The following is a 21,322-nucleotide window of genomic DNA, read 5'->3' as shown; positions in this document are numbered from 1 at the left end:
CTTGTTGGGTATTGAAATATTCTGATTGAGATTCTATAAAATGTAAAAAGTCCTAAGTGTCACCTAGGATTTTTTGAGTTTTTTTACAAAAAACTCTCTCCAATGCAACACTCAATTTGGATCTCAAAATAATGTGGCATCATTTAATATTGAGATATGTTAAGAAGAAACTCAATATTGAGATATCTGAAGAAGAAACTCAATATTTGAGATTTATTTTGAGGATCTCAATTGGTCACTCAACATTAAAAGAAAATCTAACCATCTAGGAAATGACACCTAAGTTATTTTTAGGTTTTTGGAGTGTTGCATTGGAGATGTCTTTTGAATTGAAGATCTCAACATTGACTTCTAGGAAAGAGAAACTCAATTGAGCCTTGACACAAAAGACTATTTGAGTTTTTTTTTGAGTTTTTGCATTGGAGATGCTATTAGATAGTTCACCTTTCACACTCAAATTTCGAAATAGTGATTTTATATCATCATATCTATAGAAATGTGGAAGCAAAATTGAAGAGTCCGGATACCTTCCCTTATTAGTTGGACCATATATATAACTTACTCCGAGGCGTACATTATCAATATTGTTAACGGAAAACCGTAAAATCCTCGATTGGCCAAAAAACCAGGAAACCACTATAAATAAAGAAGAAACAGAACGCTTAAAATTCCCCACTATAATTCTCTCTCTTTCTCAAATCCCAATTAAAAAACCTAATTACCGAAAACCTTTCCTCTCTCTCTCTCTCTCTCTCTCTCTCGAAGATCATCAACGAAAACAAAATTCTTTGAATAGTTGGCTGGCGATTTGAAGGAATGATTTCAGAGCTCTAACGACTGTTTTTTTTCTTTCTTTCAATTGGTGTTGAATCAAAGTCACGTCCTTTCTCAATTCAGGTACGTTTTTTTTAATCAATTTTCATCTCTGTTATCTTTTTCTCTTTCTAGATCTAATCCTCTTCAAATTATGTTCGTTAAGACTAATCAAGAAATTAGAGATTTATTTTTCTGATGTTAATCTAATAATAAAATTTGATTCTAGTAGGATTTTGTTCGTTAGAATGCACATGATACTTAAATTTTTTTTTCTGATTGATTATTTTGTCGTTCCTCAATTTCTAGGGCAAGGGCCAAGGCAATGGATTCCTCAGGATCCAAACCACCAGTTAATAATTATTAGGATACCTAATATTGGATTCTGTTTAGTGTTATAAACAAAAATTATAGTCGTTTAGATCTGTATGAGATTTTTGCAGATCTATCTGGCTTAATCCAACAACCCAATTGGACCTAAAAAAAAATTAATAGGGGTTTATATGCATAACAATTTAATAAGATTACTCTTCTTAATTAGAATTTAGGATTAAAATAAGAAAAATTTCTTAACGTTTTCCATTAGAAAAATCAGGACCGTTAGTTAAGAACAATAATTCTAATTATTTTGAATATTATATAAGCATATGGATTCGACTATATACTTGTCCTCTACTCTAATTGTTAATTATAAAATGCGAACCATTAATCTGGGAAAATAGCAGTTACATAAGGAAAAACTAGACATACGAATCTAGGGGACAAGGGCATGCATCAAGTTAGGACAGGGCCGGGTAAGCTTTCCTTTTGGCTATTAGGGTATTCAGATGATATTTGTATCTTGTCGTGCAACTGGTGTTGGGGTGTCATGTTTTCATATTGAAGTAAACTCAAAAAGAAAAAAGATACACAAAATTAGATGATAAATCCATTGAACTTTTTATAATTCGTTAATCATCCCTTATAAATCTCTATTCTATTACATTATAAATTTCAATTTAGCGAAATGAAAAATAGATTTACAAAGTTGAAATCGCATACAATAAAATTGGATGGTCGAGGATGTTACGCTTTGATTACTTTGTTTAATGAAATATATAGTTACAATTATTATTATGAAGCACAATCTTAATATGTATGGAGTTATTCGGACAGACTCATTCATATTGGCCCTTTCGAGCCACACATGTTTTTTTCCATCGTATGGCGTTTAGACACAAGGAATTTATGTGGTCTATTTGCCAGAGTAGAATTTTTACACTAATCTATATTTGGATTTTTGTGTGCATGAAGAAAATTCTATTTACTTGACTAAATATTGTATTTTAGACTGATTTGAGGAACTAAAATGTTTCTCTCCCTCTCTCAAATTAGGTCATCACATTGGCTTAGTTAAAGACTATTAAAATTTCACCATGGCTGAAGATGAAGGTGCATCAAAGATATCAGGAATTGGACAACTAGTAAGGTTAAAAGAGATGCTTCAAAAATGGCAATCACTTGCCCTTGCTCCAAGAGGAAACAGTCCTCCATCAGACCACAAATTTCCAAGTGGCATATCTCCTGCCATCGATAAGAGATTGAAAGATGATTACATACTCTGTGATTCCGACGAAGATTCCTGTCATAGTCCTAGCCTACCCTCGGATGTCCCGAAAGGGTATTTAGCCGTTTATGTGGTCGGTGAAGAGCTTCGGAGGTTCATAATTCCGACAGACTATCTAAGTCATCCTGTTTTCAAAGTCTTATTGGAGAAGGTGGAAGAAGAGTTTGGGTTTGATCATCAAGGTGGGCTTACTATTCCATGTGAAATTGAGACCTTCAAGTACCTCCTCAAATGCATGGAAACCCATCACAACCTTAATATCAGCACAAATGATGGTAAACTTCTTATTTTGTTTTTCTATGAAAAATAATGCTAATCCTCTCTAGAGACATCCATTAGTAGGCCAGGGGAAGTCAGTTCCAAATCTGACATTAGGTTCGAATTCATTCGAGTCCGATTTCAGAATATTTTAACTGATTTGTGGTGTCTGATTCATGTGAAAGGCTAACTTGAGCTGTTTTAATTAACGTATAGATAAATTTAGATTGAAATGAAGTCAGATACATACTATGAGAAAAAACCACCACCTAACTCGGACTGTATTATGATTATATTTGTTTTTCGCCTTTCGTTCTCCTCTAATACTTTTGATGTTGTTTTGTTTTTATTTTCTCAGAGGATGATCTTAGAAGCGTGGAATAAAGAAACTCTCAAACACATGGGGGTTGTATAGATAACTAGGTCATGGTAATGCTAATTGAAGTAAAGTAAAGAGAAGTGTTCTTTTTAAGCAGACATGTTCATTACTTTGTTGTGTGAAACCTAAGTTTAGTTTAATTAGGTTAAAGTAGCAAGTGATTTTTTTTTTCTTCTTTTCGATCAAATTCCAGTTCTCTTTTCAGGATCCCAGAGGTTGAAGAAATCATCACAAGTTCACTTGTTTTTCAAATTATTTGAATATAATTTGTTGATGATGAACTAGATTTAAATTGTTTAATGGATGATTGTTAACACAAGTCATGAAATGTGATTTTTATTTTTCTTATGTTGATCACATATGGATTCAGTTTTTTAACATGTGAAATCTCTTTGTTACCTTAAGGCATACCAAACTTGCAGTCTTTTTTAACAAGTATGACTTCGTGTCTTCGTGTCCTAATCCGAAATTTAGAGAGTGTAAACCAACAAATTTTTGACAATAGCTAATTTTTGAAAAGCTAATTTTTTTTGGGTTATTTCCCATATGGCCCCCTACTTTACGAGAAATACCCATATGGCCCCCTTCCGTTATAACACCGTTACTCTCTCTCTTCCATTTCTTTTCTCTCTCCTCCAACATGTTTTCTCTCTCTGCCACCTCGTCAAAACCAGCCACCTCATCACCTTCTCCGGCGAGGTCGCCGGCCGGCCAAATTTCCGGCCGGAGACCTTCAAATATAAAAAAAAAAAAATTTCTTTTTTGTCTCTCTCTCTCTAAAAAAAAAAAAAATTTTTTTTTTTTTAAAAATTCTCTCTCCTCCCTCTCTTCTTCTTCTTCTTCTCTTATGTCTCTCTTCTTCTTCTTTCTCTCTCTCTTTCCCCCCTCTCTCTATTCTCTCGACCTCCGGCGACTACGCCAGAGGTCGAACAGAACAGATCCTGTTCTGTTCGGAACAGATCTGTTCTGTTCGACCTCCGGCGACTTCGCCGGAGGTCGAGAGAGAGAGAATAGAGAGAGGGGGAAAGAGAGAGAGAAAGAAGAAGAAGAGAGAGAGAAAAGAGAAGAAGAAGAAGAGAAAGAATTTAGAGAGAGAGAGGGGAGAGAATTTTTAAATTTTTTTTTTTTTTTTTAGAGAGAGAGAGAGAAGAGAGAGAAAAAAAGGAATTTTTTTTTTTTTTTTATATTTGAAGGTCGCCGGCCGGAAATTTGGCCGGCCGGCGACCTTGCCGGAGAAGGTGATGAGGTGGCTGGTTTTGACGAGGTGGCAGAGAGAGAAAACATGTTGGAAGAGAGAGAAAAGAAATGGAAGAGAGAGAGTAACGGTGTTATAACGGAAGGGGGCCATATGGGTATTTCTCGTAAAGTAGGGGGCCAGGCGGGAAGCTGGTCACAAAGTAGGGGGCCATATGGGAAATAACCCGACAATAGCTAATTTTTGAATTGTTGACAATAGCTAATATTTTTTTACCGTCCATCGGTGGAGAGAGAGTAAATACTTTTCTAAGTGCTATGGGGAATAAAATTGTGGTCACTAAGGGTCGCATGTAAACTGCCATTGCCGACAACCTTAAATGTTTTTTTTTCAAATCTTTGTCTCTTATCTCTCCTTTTCTGATCACCCCGAAGGTGGACTGTGAGTGTGAGATACTCAAAGAGAGAGAGAGAGAGGATGGTACTTTAGATGTAAAAAAGAAAGAAAATAAAGTGTTTATGCAGAAATTAGGATGAAGAAGATGACCAAGAAAATTTACTTCAGCCTGCAAGAATTCGAAGATAGGTGATGGGCCTAAAAGGTTACCCTAAAAGGTCTCCACCCGCAAGTATACGGGCGTCAAGTAATAAGTCCGGTAAGACCGGTTCGTTCCTCAGAGACTAAGTTAAACTAAAATCTAACCTTAAAACTATTGAGATTTAAAAATGGTTTGATGGAGGTTTAATAAAAATAAAATAAAAAAAAATAAATAAATAAGTCGGTAATTCAGAAAAAGGGAACCTAGGGTTTTCGAATCCGTCTTCGTAACAATTCTAACGACAATTTAATTTTGATCTAATTCAAGAGTTCTTTATATAACTCAGGTTTTAGTCCATGAACGGTCTAAAAACCCGGAAAATTTTATCGTTAAAATGGTAAAAACTTTAATAAATTATCGAGAAAATAATTATTATGACTTCGTGTAAAACCCTAGATATAAAATTAGTTCTTCATAATAAAGGATGGAAGCTTAACTATATAGAAAAATGAGAGAAAAGTAGAAAAGTTGGATTTCTTACTGATTTTGTAGCCAAACAGAGCCTAAGGAATTGAATTTCTTCTGTTTTTCTGAAATCTGCCAAACGCACCCTCTGGGAAAACGATTTTCTCGTCTTCCCGAAAATGGTTTCTCTGGGAGAAAATTATTTTCTCATCTTTTTCAACCTTCTTTCTCTCTCTAAACTTTCTGTTTTCTCTCTCTATTCTTAATCTCTTTGTATAATCCTTCTCTCTCACAAAGAAAGATAATACAAGAATCAAAAGAAACAAATCGAAAACAAATTTCTTTAAACTCCAATATTCATTAATGGTGGTTCTGTCTCTCTCTCTCTCTCTACAATCTCTGTCTCTCTCTCTCTCTCTGTTTTCAACCTCTTTCTCACTAAGAAAATAGAAAACAAAAAAAAGAAAAGAAGAATCAAATAAGAAAACCGAGATGATGATCTCTTTCTCTCTCTAACCCGTTGCTATCTTCTTCTTCAAAACCGTTTCTCTCTCTACTGTTCTATCTCCAAACCCTTTGATCTTTCTTAAGCCGAGAGGACCCCAAAGACGAGATAAAAATTGCTCTCTGTTTTTCACTGATATATATAGAGAGAATTCAAAATTCGAAATCCTCAACAAATCTCGATCTCCCACTCAGTCGAATCCCGAGTTCCTTCTATCTCGGTTCTCCAAAATCTTTGGACTTTAATCTTCTCTCTCGGTTATCTCTCCCGGTTATCTCTCTCTCCTTCCTGTTTTTGAATCAGTTTTATTAGATAGAGACGAGAGAGAGAAGGATTTAATCTGTTTTTGATTCTCTCTCTCTCGGTTTCTCTCTCTAACTAAACTGTTCTTGAATGGCAGTGAAGATGGGCGGCTTCAGAGACCGTCTGATCTTCAAAACACGGATCTGGACGGCGGAAACGCTCGGAAGCACCATAATAACTTGCTCGCGGGTGTATTGGGACGTAAATTCTTGCCATCCCGAACAAGCGTCCCGCACAGCCCGACTGTGTACCGAAAATTCCATGTTACGTTAGATTGCACGCCACGTGTCACTGTTGACCTGATTTTAATCCAAACTTTGACTAGCTATAAGTCTCTCGACCGAACTCCGATTTGACTTTCGTTTTCGCCTACGGGCTCGTCTTGGACTCTACTTTCCATCCGAACACTAATATTGACCAAGAAGTCAGAATCAACGAATGACCAAAATGCCCCTAGTCTGTATTCTTTCCGACTTTTATCCGTTTTGCACGCATAACTCTGTAAAAAGGTATCTGAACATAAAAGAGAGTAATTCGTGAGAGTAACTGCTCTAGAGAGACTAACTCGTCTAAATTAAGAGACTCAGATGGGACATTTCCATGTCTCATCAATAGGTAATGTCCCCATGCATGAAATAAGAAAAGCAGTTGGCAGAAAAATTTCCCTTATCCAAATGAAGCCTAAGAATCTTAACAACAACAGTAAGGCTAATACCAGGTTTCACTGCAGCAGTTCCATTCTCCTCAATCCAACCCCTTAAAACACAACCAAAGCCACCTTCTCCAAGAAGACTTTCGGATCTGAAATTCCTTGTTGCTGACTTAAGCTCACTAAATGCGAATTTCGTGCGAGAGAGACCCCATGAGAGAAAGAGAGAGGGAGAGAGAGAGAGAGGTGGTGGCGGCCGGAGGTGGTGGCCGGAGTTGAAGAAGAAGAATAAATATTTTATTTCCCCTTAAAATTTGTTTCTCCGGATAATATTTAAAATTTTCCATCTTTCCTTTAAAAATTTTCACTCCAGATAATATTCTTATTTCTCCGAATCAACAGCCTTTTTGAAAATGAATCTGGATTCCCTTTCCGTTTCTAATAAAGGTTGTTTTTTTGTTGGTCTTTTACGGCCTGTTTTGTTGATCTTTTAGGATCCATTTGTTCTCTTCTTTTAGTTTTCAAGATCGAGTGTTTGGCCATGGAAAAACATTGTGAGTTTCTTCAACAACTTACAACTCTCTCCACCGATGCACCGGAACCAGTCATAGCCCAAAATTCATCCCACGAAGTTTTAATCCGTAAATATACACGTTGTGGTTTTTTGTTCTCTTCATAATATTTTGTAGTAGAAGACTCAAGTTGCTGCAATTAATGGAAGAAACCACCGGCAATTCTAGAAAAGAACTCATAATTGGCAAGGAACAACCACAATACAAAGAGGAGTTCGTACTTTTCCATTCATGGAGGCGGAGACTCGATTTACACGCCGACGGTTGATGGCTAACGACGATGGTTGACGACGACGGTTGACGGCGACGGTTGACGACGAGATGAGAAGGTGGAAGAAGCAGCGGTTAGAAAACCACCCATAGATGGGTGTAGTGTCTGCATCAGAAAAGCAGCCCACCAGTTGGACCAGACAACTCTATAGGCACCCAAGTGGGCATAACTTGACTTGTTTGTCTGTATTGACTGTCTCTTTATTTTTCAACTTCATGATGTAATTCTCATTAGCCTTTTGGATTTTAAATGAAGTTTGATTCTCAAAAAAAAAAAAAAAATATGCAACATAAATCAATACTTTGTAAATTAGATATTTGTATGTTATCTAAATTTAAATCATACGGTAACGCAATTACAATTATGTCAAAGTTGATAGTGATAACCAAGGAATCATTAGATACCTCCAAAAACGTCAAAATCAGACAACAGTGACGAGTATTTTCTTATATGGGGGCAATCTTTTCACAACATTAAATTTGATCACATAAGGCGCAACAACAATATCAAATTCTCTAGCAAAATGGGCAAGGAAACACATATAATCGCCCATGGTCTTATATTCCTCTATCTATCTATCATTTGTATAATCATGGTTCAACAAAAAAAAAAAAGTCATTTGTATAATCATCATACTCCTATTTATTAACTTATTTATCTGTTTCAACAAAAAAAAAACACAAAACTATATATTATTTGACACATCAATTTGATAAATATATCAGAAATATTTACCACTCATCAGAATTATAATTAAATATTCACGTTATAAGAATATATAAAATATCGAAGAGCGTTGCTAAAGACATCTGGTTTTTGTGCTATAAGCGGAGACTCTATTTGTACCTAGGCTAATCTGTAACCACTCGACTTCTTCAATAGGCACCCACTGATCCTTATATATGACACATTCAATAATGGGTTAAAGAATGTTTATATACCTCGTTATAATCTTTGTTGCCTTAAAGGCGATCTGGAAAAACTTTTATTGATTATTTTCTAAATTGATTTGGATTTTGTAGGTGACAATGATAAAGATGAAGTGTGAAGATGAAAATACAAGTATGAAGTGTACAAGATAATGGAGAGAGAGAAGAAAAACCTAACTTGAAAAAAAATTGTTGAGAGAAACAATTTAGTAATAAATAACAAGATTTAAATATTATGTTCTCCAGACCATTAATATTAGACGAGTAATGTCAGAAAGGTAAAATCGGTAATGAAAAGAAGAGAATTAATATGTGACAATAAAACGAACGGAAAAGTGATTTAAGAACCTACAACGTCCATCTTTAAGAAATCATTTTAGTAAATTGATCATTTTTCATGGCCAAACTAGAGTTAACCCATATTAAACTAGAGAGCAAATAACTGTTTTCTTTGGGGTATACCTACTAGAACTATGGGAGCTGAAAGTGAACTAATCAAGTATTTCATAATCAAAACATATTAAAAGGAAATATTTGAGAGAAAAAGGGATATTTCTCTAGACTCTAGACCATTTAGACAAATTATTTATTAGAGGGTGTTCAACGAATCTGCCTTTGGAATTATATATTACGGTACGGATGGAAAAGAAAGATTAGAAAATGAAATTGTCTTTGGTACTGGAAAGTTACCTTCGAAACCAAAAATCAGAAAAATAATTTATATTATAAGGTCATGGACGAATGGGAAATATGCTTTATTCTTATCATTCATACCCATAACTTTGACTTTCTCCGAATATTTAGAGTAGATGCACAATCAAGTGCACAGTTGTTGGCTCAACTTCTCATTTATCAATGCCACAGGATGCATGGAAAGCTTTATAATGTCATGTTGTATAAAGTAACAATCGTCCTGGAAATAATATTACTAATATTACTAATATTTGTATCGCTACTATAAATAAATGTTTAAGTTGCATTGGACCTTGTTTTGATGACGTTCAACTAAATTAATAACTAATCAACTATATATGATTAAGAATTAGTTCTTCACCAAATATATCAACATCATCTCATAAACTATCGAAAATATTTATCACTTGGCTAAGCTCAATTATTGATTGCCCGTAACACGGTATTGCACGGCCTTTTATAATCTTCCATCACATTAAACAATATGGATCGGGATTAAATCGCAGATTGAGTAATCAACCAAGCTAGCTCCAAGCTAGGCCTTTTAGTAATATGGGATTAAGAGTAAGTAATTTAAGGAAGTTTTTCTTTGCTAATCATGATGAATTTGTTTATAAGCGTTTGCAAGGGAATTCTTTTACACCTAAAGGGTATGTTCCTATATGTGTTGGGAAGAATGATAACGAAAAAAAATTCTTCATGGTTCATAGAGATTTGCTTAGGGATGAAGAATTTATAAATTTTCTTTATAATTCCTCAGAGGAATATGGTTTTTGTAATGAAGGGATCCTGAAGATTGATTATGACATTGACGAATTCGAGAAATGGATTACAAAAAGAGCTAACATGGTTAAGGTTAGATATATCGGTTCATATTGAATTTATTCTTGTATGTTCTTAACTAGTTATGGAAGTTAATTTGTATATGAACCCCCATGCATATTGTCAAATATTTTTCTTGTAATACTTCAAAATTTTAGCAACTATTGATATGGTATTAGAATTACTTGATTTCAAAATCAAACAAATTGGCCAAAATTCCCAAGCTAAATTTTATTTTGTCAAAATATGACACATAATTCTTTAGGCTTCAACTAGCGAGGTAAAGTTTGCACTGAGTTTGTAGCAGTAAAATTTGCACAAATTTATGCACATTGAGCGCACGGATTGCACAAATTTTCACTAAGTTTGCAGTTTGCAAAAGGAGCCCAAGCGTGAAAACATATTTGCATATCCTCTTATATGACTAGCACAAAATTGGGTATTCGGCTTCATTTCCTATTTTTTTTTCCAATTTTTATCTCAAGTAAGATAATATATTTTACTTATTGTTCTTCCAATTTATGTTTAAAATTGAGAATTGAGTGATTTCCTTCCAAACAAATTACAGTAACTCTTCTTCTAATTACAAAATCATAAGCAGCTTTATGGGCACAATATTTTGTAACAAGTTCATCTTCCATAGCTTCACTAAAAGTCGATGAGCAGGACACCATCCGGTGGTCCCAACCAGATCAGGTATTTACTCTATAGGTTCTATGTACAGACAACTTAGGGAAGAACAAAGCAGCTTCCAACATGTTGAGGTTAATTGGCATTTTATTTGGAAAATTAAAACGATGCCGAGAATACAATTGTTCATATGGAAATGTTGTACTGTTTGCCTCCCGATCAGAAACAGAATCAGTAAATATATTGAAAATGTCTTTACCTGTCCATATTGTGATTCCACGGAAACGATTGTAATAGCACAAGTATAAGAACAACAAGTGGGTTGGACCAAGTGTGTTGTACTCGTGAGTGTCGCATGGGATAAAACTCTTTTGAGTTTGTTATTATGGTTAGACAGTTAGTTAGGATTTAGTTTCTTTTCTGTTATTATTTCAGTTGAGGTTTCTGTTAGTATTGATGTATAAATATCATTGTTACTCGATTGAGATGAATAAGAAAACCATTTCACAACTTGATTGATCATGCACTTTCACATTGCACATTTACGAGATCGATATGGTTTACTTTAAGATACGTACAAATTATATTATTTCTATTAAAGATTGGATAACCTCTTGGAATGAGAACCGACAAAATAATGATTTTAATTGGGATAGCTTCTACGCCACTATACTTTGGTTCATCTGGAAAGCCAGATGCGACAACTGTTTTTAAAAAAAAAAAGGATTAACTCTCCTATGCAGGTTATTAATCAAATTCTGGCTTTTCCATCCTTCGAAGTCACTAATATCCGAACAATTTCCTCAAAGGAAAGCACATGGAACTCCTTACCAACCCGTATATAAAAATGAATGTTGATGCCTTGGTTCAAGAATATAAAGGATCTTTCAGAAATCAACTATATTATCTATGATTCTCAAGCGTGTTTCATGGTTGCGAAAACAACAACTCTCCGCGCTAGAATTGCAGAAGAAATATTATGTGGAATCTTATGGACATTGAAAAAAAACATCAAATTTCTCCACTTAGAAAATGATATTCGAAGCCTCATTAATCATCTGCGCAACTCCAAAAAGACGATACAACGGCAATCAAAAGCTCACATCTCAACAATCAGAAATTTCATTCCGAAGTTTCCAAGCATTACCTTCTCACACATTCGCCGCAATAGCAATGCTCATGCCGATATACTTGTAAAACGGGCCTTGTTCATAATAGTAATATGACTTGGTTTGTAATACCACCCCCTTCTTAATCTGGGATGTAATTATACTCGTATTTTGTTATATATGCTTATCTTTTCAGTAAAAAAAAAAAGTTCACGAAAAGTTTGATGAACCCAATAAAGGGTTTGTGTTCCAAATTGTGTCCATAAAATTTATCTTCTTTAACAGGCGCCACCGTTGAGAATATTAATAAGCGCTGATTAGTGTTGAACGTGCCCCTCCACGCACCATTTTAAAAAGGGTTAACTCTACTTTGACCCTGGAAAGATAACCACCTCACCAAAATGGCTCAAACGATGACCAGCTCCCAGTATAGCCTCCTCAAGATAACCAACTTTCAACATTTACCTCTTTTGAATTGTTCCTTTAATCAACTTAACAGTTGATCTTTTACTTTTTTTTCTTCTGTTCTCTTCATAGTATTTCCACTCCTATTCTTTCCCTCTTTCTTTTTCGTCAAAGATGGGTCGCCGACACACACCAACCAACCAACACCAACCAGCCAACACCAACCTCTCTCATTACTTCTCTGATTGTCTCTCTCTCACCCTCTCTATCTTTTCATCAATCTCTATCTTTCCTTCCTTTGTAAAACCTCGGCAAATCTGAGATCCGTAGAGGGGCGATGAAGACGAACTACATCATATCTGCTTTACTCCGATGACGAAGAAGTTTGCAGTTGTCATGCTACATTGATGAATAAGAATGTGGTGGTGGTGAAAGGAGGAAATAGGGAGAAGAAAAGGAAAATAGATAAAAAAAAGTTTTGATGTCGAGTTGTGAAAGGTGGTTGGTCATCCGTAAGCCCTCGACCCTGCTTCGAAAGAGAAAAGGAAAGATAGGAAGAAAAAATAAGTCTGAAAACAAGGTTAAAAAGTAAAAAAATTAACTTCTAAAGTTGACTAATGGGATAACACATAATAAAACCATCGGGAGTTCGTCATCTTTAGGAGGCTATTTTGGGGAATTCGTCATCTTTAGGGGTCAAAATTAATTAATCCAGAAAATGGAGAATTTAGGGTTACTCCTTCCCCTCTAATATCCAACTAAGGATACCCCTTTTTCAATGTACACTGAGGGATGTCCTCTTTTCGTACAAGTAAACACACGAAAAAAATTTTGAATTTAAGTGATTTTACTTTCTCACCCCTTGTCGGAAATCGCTAATACTGGAATCGAAAAATTGATGGAAGTCATCTGTCGGCTGATCATCTTTAGGAGATCATTTTATGGTGTGTTTGGTTGCAGGATTCCTAAGTAGGATTCCTATCAAAAGTGGGATTTGGTAGGAATCATGAATTCTTGGTCTGTTTGGCTACCAAGAATCGTAGGACTCTTGAATCCGAAGGATTCCTAATTCTAAAATTTGTATTGGACCAAAACCCCACCCTACCCCCTAAGATTTGCTAGGATTTTGGATTAATTTATCCAAATTTCAAACTTAAAATCAACAACAAATATTTCTTTCGACAAAATAATTATTTTAAATATATTATTGTTTTCAAAAATCATAATTTTTTTCACCGAAAATCATTTTTTTCTTTCCCCGAAATACTTTTTTTCTTCAAAATATTATTTTTTTCAAAAATTATTTTTTTTTCTCAAAAATCATTTTTTCTCCGAAAACCATTTTTTTCCCAAAAAACATTTTTTCCCCGAAAAACCATTTTTTCCTCGAAAATCATTTTTTTCTTCAAAAAAATTGTTTTTCTCCAAAACCCTTTTTTCTCAAGATCTGATATTTCCCCGAATGAAACGATATTTGAAAAAACGAGTTTCGTGAACAAGGTTTATTCTAAAGAAGCGTTTACAAAATACTCAAATAATAATAAATCATAGGATTCTTATTAGTTGCCAAACAAACCAAAAAATATTAATTGGATTCATGAATCCGTGGAATCATGATTTCCAAGGACTCATGAATCCGCGAATTCATGATTCTGTCATCCAAACACACCATTAGTGAGTTTGTTATTCTTTTAGGGCTTAAAATGAAATTAATTTTTTTGTTGTCTGGTTTTCGTAGGAATTTAAAAATTGAAAGCAAGAATGCGAGATTAAAAGGAAGAGTGAGGGATGAAAATGGTGGAAGAAGTGGGGAAGAGGATGAAGAATTTGTAGTTCCTAAACCGACAAGTTGCGGCAAGGATAGAGAATGATTTTTTTTACTAGACGTATTTTAGTTTTTTGTAAGCGTGTAGTTTATACACATACGAAACTAGAACATCAGTAATTAACCAGAGATCTCATTTTTGTGCAATATGCACAAATCCAAACGATATGCAAAAGAGGTAGAGACGTAGAGGTAATACCACTAGAATTCCTTTTTTACTCTAATTAAAGAAAGAACATTACTACAAAAAATAAACTAAGTGAATCGATTAATCTTCTTCCTGGCATAAATAAAATTATTCTCTAAAAATGAACTTAATTATGAAACAATTGCAATTAGTTACATGATTAGCTGAAGAGCTTTGAATCATGGAAGAATTGGAGGTGAAAGAAGCCAAGTGGGACCAACGATGTAGTTAATATCCAAAAATGGTTTGACTTGTTCATCTGTTAATGTTTTCATGAATTTTACTCGATGTGTTGTGTTTGAACCGTCTCCTTTGTTCTTGTATTCTTAAAAAAATATGTCATACAGAAAAGGAAAATACATTTTTTTTCTTAAAAATTTGAACTGGTTTCTCTAATAAAGACATTGCGTATACTGTCGCATGATGTATCCATGCCGTATTACGAAATGAATCGGTGGAAAAATAGAAGTTGTAAAGGAGACGTACGAATCGTAAGTGGAGTTTTCAAAATCAGACCATCCATCAGTGTCAATGACGTGACCCAGGAAGGAGTAAGCAAAGACAACCTCGGGTCTTGATTTCCATGTTCGTCCAAGTTGTGTATTATTAATCCCAGATCCGAAAACGTTACAGTGTACAAAGTTATATCCACTATCATCTTCTTCTTTCTCCCTTACATGTGCTATTACCACTCCTCCTTTTGGAGATAGTTGTTTTAGTTCTAAATTCTGCATAAACACCCAATGCACATTAAATTTCGTACTCCATGCATGCATGCATGACATTGACGTGGCCGAGAATTTAGGGGTCCAGTGTGATTTTAATCGTGGGTCCTCCATACTATAATTGAGAAATGAAAAAAAATCTTAACAATACAACGAGAGATATTACATCCAATGAGATTAAAATTATATAAATAACTATTTTAACACAAAATTACCATGCGAAAAAAATAATTTTAACTATCTAATAGGACAATATAACATATATATATATATAATAATATCATTATTCATTGGTAAAATTATATAAGTGAGTTAGAGAGAGAAACAAACTACACACATGACATATAACATATTAACACATGACACATTACAATTAGACAAATTAATGTCAAATATTAAAAATGCTTTTAGGATTGAGTGATTTACCCAAGTTAAAGAAAGTTGGAGTGTAAGAATTATGGAGAGAATAAGAGGGAGGAAATACAACAATACCTATTGCATTATAAAGAGAGAGAAGAAAAGTAAAGAGAGAAGAAAAGTTAGAGAGAGAGAAAACAACACCGCAACGGTACTTTACATTCCTTCTTGAAACTCAGCAAATTTTTTTAGTTATAGCTATTTACCAATAAAAATATTTGTGTTATAAGACACATGGCTTTTATCTTTATGTGTGTCGTTTGGTAAGGATACACACCTAGTACGCCTCGAGGTTTTTTTGGTGGGCTCCTGGTGCCTTCGCCATAAAGAGAACACTTATTCACTGAGCTTGAGTTGTTACATGTTCTTTGAATTAACATGAACTTTTTGTCAATTGGTGTTGAGCATATGTGATTGTTTTACCTATAATATATGGACTTAGGTCTTGCAAAATATTATTCTATGAGACATATTGAGAGAGAAAGATTTACCAACTACAAGGATTTTCCATTTCCAAATATGATATCCACAGTGCCTTCAATATCACAATCTTTGGAAAAATGATTGCCCTTATCATCACATAAGGTATCTTGGAATCCAAGAAACTTGCAATTGTAGAATGAAGATTTATCTCCGGAGACTCTTAATGCTTCTGCTTGAGCTCCTGTCCTTTTGCCATCTGGTTCTGGTGATGAATTCTGAAACTCGAAAATCAATAATCCGACCACACAAACAAAACCGTAGCATAAAAATTGTATGTTAATGTATTGCGATTAATAAAACAGAGTAATAAAAGTTCTTGATTAGAAACAATATTATTAGTTACGTCAAAAATGATATTAACAGCTATGAAATAATCAAACTCTATTATAACTGACGCGCTATCAACTGTTCCATATTGTGTCGCTGTACCAATAAATGTCAACTTTGGCATTGCATCGGACGACCCATAAAATGTTACAAATGGTGGAGGAGTGAGGGATGAAAATGGTGGAAGAAGTGCGGAAGAGAATGACGAATTTGTAGATCCCTATATCGTCAAGTTTTCGGCAAGGATGGAGAATGAATTTTTTTTACTAGACGTATTTTAATTATTATATTTTTAAGTGTGTAGTTCATTCACATAAAAAACTGGAACATCAGTAATTAACCATTAAAAAAGATCTCATTTTTGTGCAATATGGACAAAACCAAACGATATGCAAAAGAGGTAGAGTCGTAGAGGTAATACCACTAGAATTCCTTTCTTACTCTAATTTAAAGAAAGAACATTACTATACAAAACAAACTAAGTGAATCAATTAATCTTCTTCCTAACATAAATAAAATTGTTCCCTAAAAATGAACTTAATTATGTAACAATTGTAATTAGCTACATGATTTGCTGAAGAGCTTTGAATTATGAAAGAATTGGAGGTGAAAGAAGCCAAGTGGAACCATTAATGTAGTTGATATCCAAAAATGGTTTGGCTTGTTCATCTGTTAATGTTTTCATGAATTTTGCTCGATGTGTTGTGTTTGAACCCGCTCCTTTGTTCTTGTACTCTCCAAAAAATATTGTCCTGCATAAAAGGAAAATACATTTTTTCTTAAACATTCGAATTGGTTTCTCTAATGGAGACATTGCGTATACTGTCGCATGATCCATGCCATATTACGAAATGAAAGTAATGAATCGACGAAAAATAAAAATTGTAAATGAGACGTACGAATCGTAAGTGGAGTTTCCAAAATCAGACCATCCATCAGTGCTAACGGCCTGACCCAGGAAGGAGTAAGCAAAGACAACCTCCGCTCTTGATTTCCATGATCGTCCAAGTTGTGTATTATTAATTCCAGATCCGGAAACTGTACAGTGTACAAAGTTATATCCACTGTCATCTTCTTCTTTCTCCTTTGCATGTGCTGTTATCACTCCTCCTTTTGGAGATAGTTGTTTTAGTTCTGAATTCTGCATAAACACCCAATGCACATTAGATTTCGCACTCCATGCATGCATGCATGACAGTGGTGTGGCCGAGAATTTGAGGGTTCAGTGCGAAATTTTAATCGTGGGCTCTCCATACTATAATTGAGAAATGAAAAAAATCTTAACAAACCAACTGGAGGTATTACATCTAATGAGACTAAAATCATATAAAATTATTATTTTAACACAAAATTACCATATGAAAAAAGTAATTTTAACTATCTAATAAAACAATATAATATATATATATATATATAATATTATCATTATTCATTGATTGAATTATATAAGTGAGTTAAAGAGAGAAACAAACTACACACATAACACATAACAATTAGGCAAATTAATGTCAAATATTAAAAATACTTTTAGGATTGATCCAAGTTAAAGAAAGTTGGAGTGTAAGAGTTATGGAGAGAAAAAGAGACGGGAAGTACAACAGTACCTATTGCATTAAAAAGAGAGAGAAGAAAAATAGAGAAAGAACAAAAATTAGAGAGAGAAAGCAATACTACAACGGTACTTTATATTCCCTTGTTAATACTCAGTAAAACTTTTTCAATTATAACTATTTACCAATAGAAATATTTGGGGTTTGGATAAAGTTGGGGTTGGGTGCCATCGCACCGGACACACCCCCTTACCCACGCCCTATCCATGAGGGATAGAGAAAAAGATCATCAAGTCTTTATGGATTCAATTCAATATCATTTGGAGTTTTCTTTGTGTATGTGGGAAGTAGAGATGGGTTGTACCCACCTCATATTTTGAAGTTAATTGCACTCTTGAACTTGTCAGAATAGTCACACGTGAGAGAAGGGCGACCTAGTAACCAAAATATAATGTCTAGGTCTTGTCCTCCACTCATTGGCAATTGATTGAACGACCACAAACTTAAGAGAAAGAAGGTGCAACTAGTGTCGTAAGACATATCGCTTTTATCTTTGTGTGTGTTGTTTAGTAAGGACCCACACCTAGTACCAGTGGCGAAGACATAAACTTTTTTATCGGGGCGCTTTTAAAAAAAGAAAAATCCACATAAATAAATAACTTAAACAATACCTATTTACTTGTTATGTTTAGTTTACAGTATCGAATGCCTTCTAGATCGACTCAATAAAAAAATTGTTCGTCCTACACTATATTTTACCATATTTAGAAAACGACAATCTTGAACGTAATTTTTCTTCCAATTAACATATTGTTGTTTAATCTTATTTGAGTAATCCTAAAAGAATTACATACACAAATTTCTTTATGTTCTTAAATTATGTTTTAAAGTAGTTTAGTTCAAATTTTTGAAAAGAAAGAATTTCACAATTTCAAATTGAAATATAAAGACAGAGAGAAAGAGAAACGACACTTACTTTTTGGTGAACAAAATTTACATTTAATCAACATTCTAAGGGTGAATAAATTTGCATTTTTTTTCTTGTTTGATTTCTAAGGCGGCTGACTATCTGCAATCACGCTTTTTACTAAAAAAAATTATATTTTATTTTGATAGTAATTTAGTTACAATTTTATGTAAATAAATAATCAAACTACGTAATTAGTGTAATGCTCTAAATACATTAAAAAAAGTGTAAATGTTATGCAAGAAAAACATCAACATTATTCAAGGAGATGATTAGAAAAATTTGTGTTATTCAACATATTTTGGTTTACCAAGAAATTGAATTAAAAAAAGAACACATGGCTATATGTCATTTCAGGTGTGAAGAATGAGATCATAGCAATAAGAGAAGTGGATTTCTCTTGGAGTAGCTAAATGGTGGTTCTCAACAAAAAAAACTAAATGACGGGCATCTTGCATAGGCAAAAAGAAATTAAAAATAAAAATAGTAGATTTCATTTTGGAGTAATACTAAGGGGTGGTCTTTGGAGATTGTGGGGGCACGTGCCCCTTACTAGCCCCGCCCCTGCCTACTACGTCTCGAGGTTTCTTCGGTGGCTCCTAGTGCCTTCGCCATAAAGAGAGCATTTATTCATTGGGCTTGGGTTGCTACATGTTTTTTGATTTTTGTCCATTGGTGTTGAGTGCATGTGATTGTTCTACTTATAATATATGGACCTAAGTCTTGCACAATATTAAGTCTGTGGATATTCAACGGAAAACTAATTAGAACAGCTAGTGATGCCCTAATTACTAATTTCTTAAGTCATCGAAATCCTCTTTTGTCTATGTTTGATTATTAGGGAGACATATTGAGAGAGAGAGAGATTTACCAAGTACAAGGATTTTCCATTTCCAAATATGAAATCCACAGTGCCTTCGATATCACAATCTTTGAAAAAATGATTGCCCTTATCATCACATAAAGTATCTTGAAATCCAAGGAACTTGCAATTGTAGAATGAAGATTTATCTCCGGAAATCCTTACTGCTTCTGCCTGAGCTCCTGTCCTTTTACCATCTGGTTCTGGTGATGAATTCTGAAACTCAAAAATCAGTAATACGACCACAAACAAAACCGTGGCATAAAAATTGTGTGTTAATGTATTACCTCAAAAATGATATTAACAGCCATGAAGTAATCAGACTCTATTATAACCGACGCGCTATCAATTGTTCCATATTGTGCCGCTGTACCATTAAATGTCAACTTTGGCATTGCATCCGACGACCCATAAAATGTTACAAATGGTTTAGTTCTGTTCACCATTATTTTTTCTTTATACATACCGGCACCAATCCAAATTATCGTTCTTTTAGCATTACCGTCCGGTATGCTATTGACAGCATCTGTGACGGTTTTGAATTGGCCTGAACCATCTTGTCTAACCTTGATTATTATTGAGTTCTTTTCTGCTTCTTTAAGAGATGAGTCAAGAGCTGGATCAGTTTCTCTATCTTTGAATGGGAGAATGTTACTTGTCTCCCAAATCTCAAGACTAATTGGTTCAAATGGGATTGGGGTTATGTTAATGGAGAAGATAACAGGAATGGGTAAATGAAGGAGAAGTAAAAGAAGGGTTGCAAGTGTAGCAAAATTTGTCATTTTTCATGTGATCATTAGGGTTTCTTTAGATTGTTCAATTATTAGGGTTTATAAGGAATAAGCATTTTATTAGTAAGGAGAAGAGAGAGAGAGAGAGAGAGAGAGAGAGAGAGAGAGAGAGTAGAGAGAGTTAGACCTATTCCTTAGCTTTCTGTTTATGGTTTTGAGAGAGAGAGAGAGAGTAGAGCGCTAATTAATAGGAAAATCTGTTTCTCATGAAATATTAGTAGTTAAGTAGTTTAAATTACACGGGTTGAATAGAAAAGACTTTTCTAGTATAAACTAATTTAACTTGAATTAGCAAGAAATCAAATTTAATTTAATCTTAATAAAAATCATGATTTCAAGTCTTTGTGTAGTAGTTTCATATAGACTTTACAACTTTGTAGGATGGCTTCTAAGGGTCTAGTAAGTAACGAATATAACTCTTGAAGTTTGTCATTAGAAAAAGCATTGTCAATATTTACACATCAAAAATACTATTACCATTTCATTTAAGCAACCACTTTACTAATATGTATTTGAGTGTTGATTCAATGAGTTCGAGTTCAATACTTCATTAAGGGACAATTGAGGCTAATTGAAAATAAACCATTGAAACCTATTTAATTAAACAACAGCCATAAATCTTACTCCCACTCAGAGGTGGGAAACGGGAAGGGCTGGCAGCATACGTGCAGAAAAAGAGCCGGTCGAGCGGGTACGGACAATTGAAAGTGATGACCATTAGGGTAGTCGGGCGGGTGAAAGGTTTCTCTTTGTCCGATAATTCCAAAGGTAGGAATGGGTGATTGAGTGTAACAAAATGTGTCATTGCCAGATAAAAGAAATGAAATGTGAGGGCGAAAGATTAATATTGGACGAGGAAGAAGGAAAGACAGGAAATTGTTGTTCATGAAAAGTGACATTGCGAGAGGTAACCAAACTTAAAGTGATCGTCAATCCATGCCTATACAAAAACTATTTTCACTACGGACAATCTAAACTCCTATTAAATACAAATCAATAAACTCAAAGAATGAGGCGATAAGTACTTAAAGGATGGGAAGATAACT

The 21,322-nt window shown here is 34.3% G+C and overlaps 2 protein-coding genes and 1 pseudogene across 2 annotated transcripts; 1 reads left to right on the top strand and 2 right to left on the bottom strand.

Moving 5' to 3' along the window:
• Positions 1 to 589: 589 nt before the first annotated feature.
• LOC147543524 (uncharacterized) lies at positions 590 to 3,404 on the top strand. The gene is made up of 3 exons (XM_086634732.1): positions 590 to 897; positions 2,188 to 2,694; positions 3,036 to 3,404. The coding sequence occupies exons 2-3, from the start codon at positions 2,229 to 2,231 to the stop codon at positions 3,059 to 3,061; spliced, it is 492 nt and encodes a 163-aa protein (XP_086490858.1). The 5' UTR covers positions 590 to 897; positions 2,188 to 2,228; the 3' UTR covers positions 3,062 to 3,404.
• Positions 3,405 to 14,333: 10,929 nt separating this feature from the next.
• Positions 14,334 to 16,465, bottom strand: LOC147543523 (putative pectinesterase 63; annotated as a pseudogene).
• A 159-nt stretch (positions 16,466 to 16,624) lies between these two features.
• Positions 16,625 to 20,310, bottom strand: LOC147543522 (putative pectinesterase 63). The gene is made up of 4 exons (XM_086634856.1): positions 19,773 to 20,310; positions 19,495 to 19,701; positions 17,006 to 17,247; positions 16,625 to 16,858 (listed from the first exon to the last, which is right to left on the bottom strand). The coding sequence occupies exons 1-4, from the start codon at positions 20,265 to 20,267 to the stop codon at positions 16,696 to 16,698; spliced, it is 1,107 nt and encodes a 368-aa protein (XP_086490982.1). The 5' UTR covers positions 20,268 to 20,310; the 3' UTR covers positions 16,625 to 16,695.
• Between the last annotated feature and the right edge of the window lie 1,012 nt (positions 20,311 to 21,322).

Source organism: Eschscholzia californica, unplaced genomic scaffold (genome assembly GCF_041429995.1).
Source record: "Eschscholzia californica isolate CP2 unplaced genomic scaffold, dmEscCali1.0.p SCAF_4, whole genome shotgun sequence".
Taxonomy (NCBI): domain Eukaryota; kingdom Viridiplantae; phylum Streptophyta; class Magnoliopsida; order Ranunculales; family Papaveraceae; genus Eschscholzia; species Eschscholzia californica.
The sequence above is the reverse complement of the archived record's forward strand: the minus strand, read 5'-3'. Positions and strand labels throughout refer to the sequence as shown.

Excerpts from the sequence above, each read along its gene's own strand:
- LOC147543524 (XM_086634732.1), top strand. The coding sequence starts at position 2,229 with ATGGCTGAAGATGAAGGTGCATCAAAGATATCAGGAATTGGACAACTA. Across the intron at positions 2,695-3,035 it reads TAATATCAGCACAAATGATG|AGGATGATCTTAGAAGCGTG; the intron begins GTAAACTTCTTA and ends TTATTTTCTCAG.
- LOC147543522 (XM_086634856.1), bottom strand. The coding sequence starts at position 20,267 with ATGACAAATTTTGCTACACTTGCAACCCTTCTTTTACTTCTCCTTCAT. Across the intron at positions 19,702-19,772 it reads CTGTTAATATCATTTTTGAG|AATTCATCACCAGAACCAGA; the intron begins GTAATACATTAA and ends TTTGAGTTTCAG. Across the intron at positions 16,859-17,005 it reads GGAAACTCCACTTACGATTC|GACAATATTTTTTGGAGAGT; the intron begins GTACGTCTCATT and ends CCTTTTATGCAG.